We start from the raw sequence: 8,307 nt of genomic DNA, 5'->3' as shown, positions 1-8,307 counted from the left end.
AAGGGGTTTTGGTAATTTTGCTCGTTCATCTGACTTAATTCTTGGAGAAGCTCACGAGTTATCTACTGTGAATTTCAACAGTTAAAAAGGATTCATGATTTGGTTGAACTTCTAGGCTATGAGTTTGTTTTGAATTTCTGATGAAATGTTATTGGTGATCTTTGTGTCTTTCTTGTATTTCATGGTTTACGGTTGATTCTTGCAGGTGCTAAAAAAGGGCGAAAATATCAACCAACTCACTAATGATTTGCAAGAATGCATGAAGGAACTTGGCGTTGTGAAGGCGATACTACCAAAAGTGTTTCAGGAGAGGGATTTCATGTGGGAGGAAGTTAAGAGCTATAGTGATATGAACATGTTATTGAATTATGAGATCAACATGTTGAAAAAGAAGGTAGATACCCTCGACGAACACTTTCAGGGTCAAATCACAATCTTGAAAGACTCGATAGGCAAACCTTTCGACCTTCTTGCAAGTCCTGATTCTCTGTTGGAGTGATGGATGCTAAATGGACAAACTACAATTCATATTTTGTTCATTGACTATAGTGTTCATACTTCTCGGATACTTACTATTTTACTCTTATTCTTTCCCCTCTTTGATACTTGTTAAATAGAAAGTTTGCTTCTTTCTTTTGCAACCTTTTTGAATCTCCAATTGTAAACATTTCTTTTACTTGCTGGTGATCAAGACAATGAACTTCTTTTGCTTCATTTGGTTTTGTAAGTATTGGCTGTTTTTTGTCTTATGAAGTCTTTAGTGAGGATTAGTGCTACCATTTTCTTCTCGTCTATGAGGTAGAGGTATGGTTTGCATATATTCTGCCCGAATATACATCGGGTATGTTGTTGCTGTTGTATGGAGATTGTGTGTATAATAACAATAGTATATTTGATGTCGGGTCATCCACACTTTCATTCCTTGCAGGGGAAAGCTCATTAAGCTTACTAAGTTAACTTCTCATTGATGTATTCTTTCACTAAGGTTGTCACTGGGTAGCTACAAAAAGCGCTTGTTTAACTGGGAAGTTCATGTTCCGTTTGTGCATATATTAAGTAACGTCCAAATTTTTAACCATATAACTTTACCTCAAAATGGTGCATGGATCAGAGCTGCTCTTAAATCTGGTCAGTTGGCAAACTCTTCCATTTGATCTGCAATCAAATGCCTGCTTTGTCTCAGTACATTTGATTCTGTTTTGCCCATTCACACATGGTTTATGCCAAGTATGTGAGACACATACAGAAGCCTCAAGTTTCATCTTCTTTATATAGTTTTAAACTTCATTTGACTTGCTATAAGGGAGTTCCACCCTGCCTTCTGATCATTCTTTTAGATACCCTCTTTCATTTGCCTCCACCATGTTTTAAATTTTCCTTCCAGTACCTGATGCTTCACTTGCCACATTAAATGTTGTTTGCATATTTTTAAACTATGCACTGCGTTCAATTTCAAAAAACAAAAAAAACTATGCACTACATTGTAGAGCATTTCGATAATTTTTTGGTATGTCAGCATGTTCTTTATGTTTATGCTTACATCAAGCAGACACAGTTATTATGAAGGTGGAATTGGTTTCTGTACCATTTTCCTTTTGCATGTAACTTCTGAAGTTATTTCGGATCCATTATTTATATGTCAATGAGAGTCTTTGATGTCTTTCTTTATAATGTTTATGCTTACATCAAGCAGACATAGTTATTATGAAGGTGGAATTGGTTGCTGTACCATTTTCCTTTTGTGTGTAACTTCTGAAGTTATTTGGGATCCACCATTTATATGTCAATGAGAGTTTTTGATGTCTTTCCTGATATTAAACCTGTTATTTTTTCTTTAACATGTCTAATCTCCTGTATACCTGGCTTTCTGATCTTCAATGATGCAAACAATTTCCCTTCAAGAACTTGCACTTACCTAATTCCTAGTAAGACAGTCTTAGAATCTTCTATGCTGAAAGATGCCTATTGGTGGTTAGTTTTTACGCCAGGAGGTTGCATTGGAAGGTACAAGCATACATGATATTGGTAAAACCAGCAAGCATCATATTTTTTTGAAAATGATAGCATATATACTATGTGGGTAGTATTTTCTTTACAAAAATGAGCCTCTCTGTGCTTTACAAGGCCTCCAAAGTTGCAAAATGGATTCAGCACCCTCTACAAGAAACTCTTAACGTCAAAATAATAAGTTGTCTGATCTTATCTGTAACAAGAATGACGAGCACTGTGTTCAGTTTGGAGCCTGTCCCTAAGCTCGTCTAGACTTATCCTTATCTTCATTGCCTTCTATTTCATTGTTATCTTTGTTCTTGCTAGAACCTGTATTTGAGAAGTTTGTGTTGTTGTCTCAAGTTAATGTTTAAGTTTTCTTTCCTTACTGCAGTGCATCAAAATTCAACTTGTGGTGCTGCTAAAAATGTTGGAACTGCTGCAAAACCTAATGGCATACTGCATGAACCTGTACGTGCTGATAGACCCAATGCATTCAGTAACAACAGCTCATCTGTTCTCTCTTGCATACAAACAGCAGTTAATATTCCTTCTCAAAGCAGAAAAATTGATGTTCCTCCTAATATGTTTTTGGGCTAGCCCTCGAACATGGGGTTGAGACAAACAATAGATGGGAGGATTATTAAGAAAGAACCTGTCTATGGTGGGAATTCTCCGTTTGCCTTTAGTCCTCGCGGCAGTTACTTGGAGTCACGTTCTGCCCTCATGTGCTAACTTTTGGGGTTGAGTTAGGCTCAAGATCCTTTCTTTAAACAATCAACCATCTTTTCTTACATTGGAAACGGACAGAGCAGCTGTAGAAAATATTTTCAACCTGAAGGGGATCAGGTGGGTAGAACCTGGGAGCATTAAAAAAGTACTAAGCAACTGGAACGGGGATGTAAATGTAATAAAGAAGGAGAGATGGAAAATTGTTAAACATGTATATGGTGGACAGTTTGGACAGAAACAAACAAGGGTTGTTTTGAGGATGTCCAGAAGATCAACATGAATAGTTTAGCACTTCTTTATTTTTTGTGTAAACACGATGATTAGCTCTAACAGAAGACATCATTGATGTGCTAGACTGTTTATAGGCAATAGAAAGACAGAGTAAGAGCCTAAAGTAGGATCATCATATGTTGACAGAAATTTAGAGCATAATAGTTCATTGGTTGTTTGTTCTAGCAGTGGCCTTGAAAGCCAAGGCGGTGATTCTAGTACATCCACTTCTGCAAACCAACAGATACTGGACTTGAATTTGGCACTTCATTTCAAGAAAAGTTGAGTAATCCCAGGATTACATCTATGTTAAAGCAGAAAGAAAGACACACTGATCGTGAATAAGCTAATTTATTGCAAGATAAAGGGCTTGATCCTAATTTTGCAGTGATGCTGAAGGAGAATGGATTGGACCCAATGATTCTAGCCTTGTTGCAGAGAAGTAGTTTGGACGCTGATCGAGAATATCGCGACAGTAACCCTCCTGTCACTGATTCAAATGATGTTGAGGATGTGTTACCTAATCATATTTCATTCTCGGAAGAACTTAGACTCCAAGGATTGAGAAAGTGGCTTCAACGTTATAGAGTAATGTTGTATCATGTAGCAGGAACTCCAGAGCGACCATGGCTTCTTTTCAATTTAATCTTCATTCTTGAAACCGTCGTTGTGGCTATCTTTCGACTAAAGACAATAAAACTTTTGAATGCTACACACCAACAGGTAATATATGCATTAGTACTTTTAAAGTTTAGTTTGGTGTATTTGGAGTACGGTGCAGCTAAAATGTACTCCATATGGTTGTATTTTCCATTTTCTAACAAAATTTTGTAACACCCCGCATTTCGGACGAGAACGAAAATCGTCATTTTCTTCACATAAAGATTCCAAAAGCCATAAATCCAATGCAAGTTTAGTGTGTTAATAAATTATGTAGTGTGGAAACCTATTTGAGCATGAATTGAGATCATAGAGGTCCTCAAGCTCAAGGACAAGTTGAAAGTTTTCCTATCGTTCGAATTTTAGTGAGCGTTGAAACTTAGGTCAACTTCAATCGACCATTACTCTTTGTATATATTGAATTAGAGTCCCTACTATATATCAAATGAAATTTATTCGAATTATCTTTCCAACGATACCAATTTCGCAAAATTCCGACACCAGAGGAAGAAGTTATGGCTTTGCAAAGTGGAGTGTGTCGTGCAGCATAAGGTGTGCGACGCACACCCTAACTTATGCCATAAGGTGTGCGACGCACAACCTAATGTGTGCGATAAAGAGTGCGCCGCACAACCTATATTATGCGATAAGGTTTGCGCCACATATATTATTACTCAAGTGACTTAAACACTCCGTTTTTGGGGCAAAATGGTCCTTTTCCCACCCTTATTTACCCATAAACACGAAATTCAGTTCCCAAATAGTCCAAAATACACCTTCATTCATCAAAATTGATCAAGAACTCTCCTTAGGATTTCAAAATAAAAACCCAAGCAACTCAAGATTCGATCGTGGGTTTTTGAAACTAATTGCATATTTGGAATCTCCAGAACGTAGGCTTCAAGAAGCACCTATCATTTTCGCATATAGAGGTACATGAGGTTATCTCAAAAATCTCATGGGCTTAAAAATTCATGTTTTAAAAATGGAGGTTTTGAAATTATGAATATAATCCCGTTTTAAACGTTTTATGATATTGATTTGGTCTTTAAGCCTATTCCCGAAGTGGTTTGATATATGATATATGTATATGCATGTATTCCGAAAAGATGTAAACTTGAGAGTATGAATTATATGAAATCCCTCTTTTTATATGATCTCGTTTTAAATTCTCATATGATGTGAAATGTTTGAAATCATCTTGACAAGCGTGACATGAAATATTTTGAAAATGGTCATGGTTTTGACTTGCAATGAGAGGGTTGTTATGTTGAAATATGATGAATATAATGGTTGCATGAAAGAATGATGTGATATTGATGGCTTGCAAGTCGGGTATGACGATACCCTACAGAATAAGATGTGTGATTGAATTAAATAGAGTTTGATGCATTAATTTTACATGAGATAGATGGATGCCCGAAGAAGGCGTTTGAGTGTAAGGGCTCATCGCTGGAAACCGTGTTTGCCGACATGGGGATTTGGTACCAGGCTAAGTGATCTTATGTACTTGACTTTATGTCATTCCCAAATTGGGACTATGGTTAGGAGCCCAAGCTAAGTGATTTTGGGCACTACTATACTTTATTGGGTCGAGACACCCTGCTGTGTGATCTTGTGTGTCTTCCCCTCACTTATACTCTAATCTGGGCGGCAACCGAGATTTGACAGTTGGTGTAAATGTTATATGTAGGGTATTCCACCTAGATCAGTTGCATTACATTGTTGTTGAAAACTATTACATTATGCCTATGTGTTTTCAAATGATTTGATATGGAACTGCTTTATAATGGCTCTCACCTATATTTGGAAAAAAAATTATATTTTGTTTTTGATTTCTTTGCATACCAGTACTTTTGTATTGACCCCTTCCCTCCCAGGTTTGGAGGCACAGTTTAAGGGTCAAGATAACCAGTAGATCTCTTCCGACAGATTTGCAGAATCAAGTGGTGAGCCTTCTATATTTTGGAAGGCCTGATGTCTGTCAGTTCATTTATTATTTAGTAGTTTTGGGTCTACTGGGGCCTTGTCCCAGTTTTCAGACAGTAATTTGTTTCAGTCATGTATTAGAGATTTCGCAGACAGTTGATCAGATGTCGATAGATATTGTGGGACATTATTTCCTCTTTTTTGATTTCATTTGATTTATGACCATGTTTTTCGTAATATTGTGTATCTTCTGCATATCTTATTATCATATTGATTATGTGCATGATTACCAGATAGATAGGGGTGTTTCGGGCCTTCATGGTTCGGAATGATCATAACGGCTAGGGCACCAATTCGGTTCGTGACAAATTTAGTGAACAACTTTCTGTAGTTTGAATTTGGCATCGCGGTTCTCCTTTTGTCTCCTATTGTCTATTCTATTTTGGCCTTCCTACGGTCGCTGCAGGCTGAAGATTTGTCCATGACTTCAAAGCCTCGGAAGGTATTTACATTTTTGGTTCTTTGCCTGCGATTATCTGTTTTTAGTTATTTTTTCTCCCAAGTATCTTGTTGCTATTTGAGGTTTTGGTTGTGATAACTTTACGCCATTGTTACTGGTGAAACTTTGTCATTTCATCAGTTATTTTCCTGGAAATCTTGTTTTCAAGTGTATCATTATCTCTGTGCAGTTTTCTAATGTTGGTTGATTGTGATTTCCAAAGCTCTCGTATATTTTGATGCTACCTACGTTGGTTTCTATGCTTCTTTTCTTTTCCAAGAGTGATTGTCTTTAGGTTCTGGGTTTTCAACACTGGTCCAGGCTCTTCTCCCTCTATCTCTCTTGCATTCTAAATATTAATCTTAATTTTTCATGCGTTCACCTGTGATGTGAGGGACAACGTTTTGTTCTATGGTGTACAAGAATGTTTAGGCCGTTAGAAACCCAGACTAAAGTTTTTTGTGCGAGCCAAGTTTTTTAATTCAGTTAAGGGGGTATGTTCTGCTTGTTTAGCTATGCTGGACCTTTAAACAGTTGAATTATAGCTCTAGCTCCAAATAGGTGTTCAAGATCAGCTTATGTTATTCCTAAGAGAGGTCAGGTAAAACAAGAGAAGAGAAGATGCTTTGATAATTTGACAATTGATGGTTGATCACGTTTATAGGTATCAAACACAGGACACTTAATATTCTTACAGTGACCTCTCTTTCTGATCACATAGTTGTGTGACTAGTGGACATCCACTTTTAACTTAATGATGGGTTTACCAGTACAGTACTATAAAAATCAAGATTCACTTTAGCATCATTCTTTCTGAAGGCAGTCTGACCTGTTGTCTCTTTGCATTAGATGCTCAGTGTTTCTACTATCAATTTTTGGGTAAAATTTTCTACATTGTTGCAGTATGGCTTTATCGCTTGGATGCTGAGCACTTGTATTGGTCTGCTGCTTTCATTCTTAAGGTAAACCCTTCTTGTATTATTAATTTTGTGTCTCAATCACTGTCAAGTAAAGTTACAGAAGCAACTTTTTGCATATATTCTATTAAAACATACTCATTGCAAACATTTAGATTAGTGTGAAGAAGTTTCCTTTAGGCACACCAAGTCAAGTTTGTGATTGTCACGATCCAAATCTCCCTAAGCCGTGATGACCCCTAACTCTACCCGTTAGGTGAACCAATTTAAAAGTAATCTAGAATTGACCACATTATCAAGACATTATGGCGGCAATGAAGTACAGTAGAATAATGAGAAAAGACAAAATCTCCCCTAATCTTATACGTCTGAACTTTAGCACTTTAACTTTACAAATATTTAGATACCCCTAAACAACTTTCAAGTGAATTAAATACCACTCTAACAGTATAATACCATTCTCACAATGGAGAGTGCATTACACATGTGCCATATCATTGTCGTGTCAGCACCACATCATTGCCACGTAAGAGCTGTTGACACCTAATTTTTGCCTTCCACAATCCAATTTAGTTTCAAGTTTCTTCAATTTTTAAATAAATTTCAACAATTATTTTATTCAAATAAATGCTAGCCAAAGTGCTTATTCAAGTCAATTTTTTCATTTAATTAACAATTATACATTTTTCGTATTTATTTATATACGAGAGTGTATAAATTTTGTTATTCAAATGAACATTTTTTATCAAAATTAGACTTTTATTGATTAAACTGGAAAATTAATTCAAAGAGATAAAATCTTGGTTTTCAAATATGATTTGCTCTCAAAATATTTTATTTGGAGGAATATTTGTTGGATTTTAATCAAATTAAGAAACTCGAGGTTAATTTGTTACTTGCTTCGTGTCAGATTGCGATTCAATTTAGCGAACGAATTAAATATGATCTCAATTGAAATCAAATTGGCCGAATTATGATGCAATTGACTAATAGATATTCAATTTGATTAGAATTCAAATGAGTCGTTTAAATTGTAATTCAATCTTAATCCCGAAGTTACCATTTCTTACTTGAGATTATTTTAATCTGATTAAATTTAATTTGAGTTATTTTTAATCCAATTAAATTTAATTATATTAAATTTAATTAGGATTATTTAATAACCCAATTAAATTTAATAGGGTCATTAAATAACCCCAATTAAAGACCCAAAATAACCACAAAGCACCTAAGCCCAAACCTTAAAAACACCAGCAGCCCAAAACTAATCCATTATCAGCCCATGCCAACAACAAACCCAATTCCCAACCG

General features: G+C 35.9%; 1 protein-coding gene and 1 long non-coding RNA gene across 2 annotated transcripts; both read left to right on the top strand.

Annotated features, from left to right (window-relative positions):
- The first annotated feature begins 427 nt into the window (after positions 1 to 427).
- On the top strand, positions 428 to 2,589 carry LOC124893330. Its single transcript, XM_047404358.1, has 2 exons — positions 428 to 723; positions 2,384 to 2,589. Exons 1-2 carry the CDS (start codon positions 696 to 698, stop codon positions 2,587 to 2,589), a joined length of 234 nt encoding a protein of 77 aa, XP_047260314.1. The 5' UTR covers positions 428 to 695.
- Positions 2,590 to 3,681: 1,092 nt separating this feature from the next.
- Positions 3,682 to 7,077, top strand: LOC124893331. Its single transcript, XR_007050661.1, has 3 exons — positions 3,682 to 3,714; positions 5,972 to 6,082; positions 6,983 to 7,077. It is a non-coding gene; the product is annotated as an uncharacterized LOC124893331 (long non-coding RNA).
- The last annotated feature ends 1,230 nt before the right edge of the window (positions 7,078 to 8,307 follow it).

The sequence above is a fragment of the Capsicum annuum genome, unplaced genomic scaffold (assembly GCF_002878395.1).
Source record: "Capsicum annuum cultivar UCD-10X-F1 unplaced genomic scaffold, UCD10Xv1.1 ctg57685, whole genome shotgun sequence".
Lineage (NCBI taxonomy): Eukaryota > Viridiplantae > Streptophyta > Magnoliopsida > Solanales > Solanaceae > Capsicum > Capsicum annuum.
This window is presented reverse-complemented; position numbering and strand designations above follow the sequence as displayed.

Excerpts from the sequence above, each read along its gene's own strand:
- LOC124893330 (XM_047404358.1), top strand. The coding sequence starts at position 696 with ATGAACTTCTTTTGCTTCATTTGGTTTT. Across the intron at positions 724-2,383 it reads CTTTTGCTTCATTTGGTTTT|TGCATCAAAATTCAACTTGT; the intron begins GTAAGTATTGGC and ends TCCTTACTGCAG.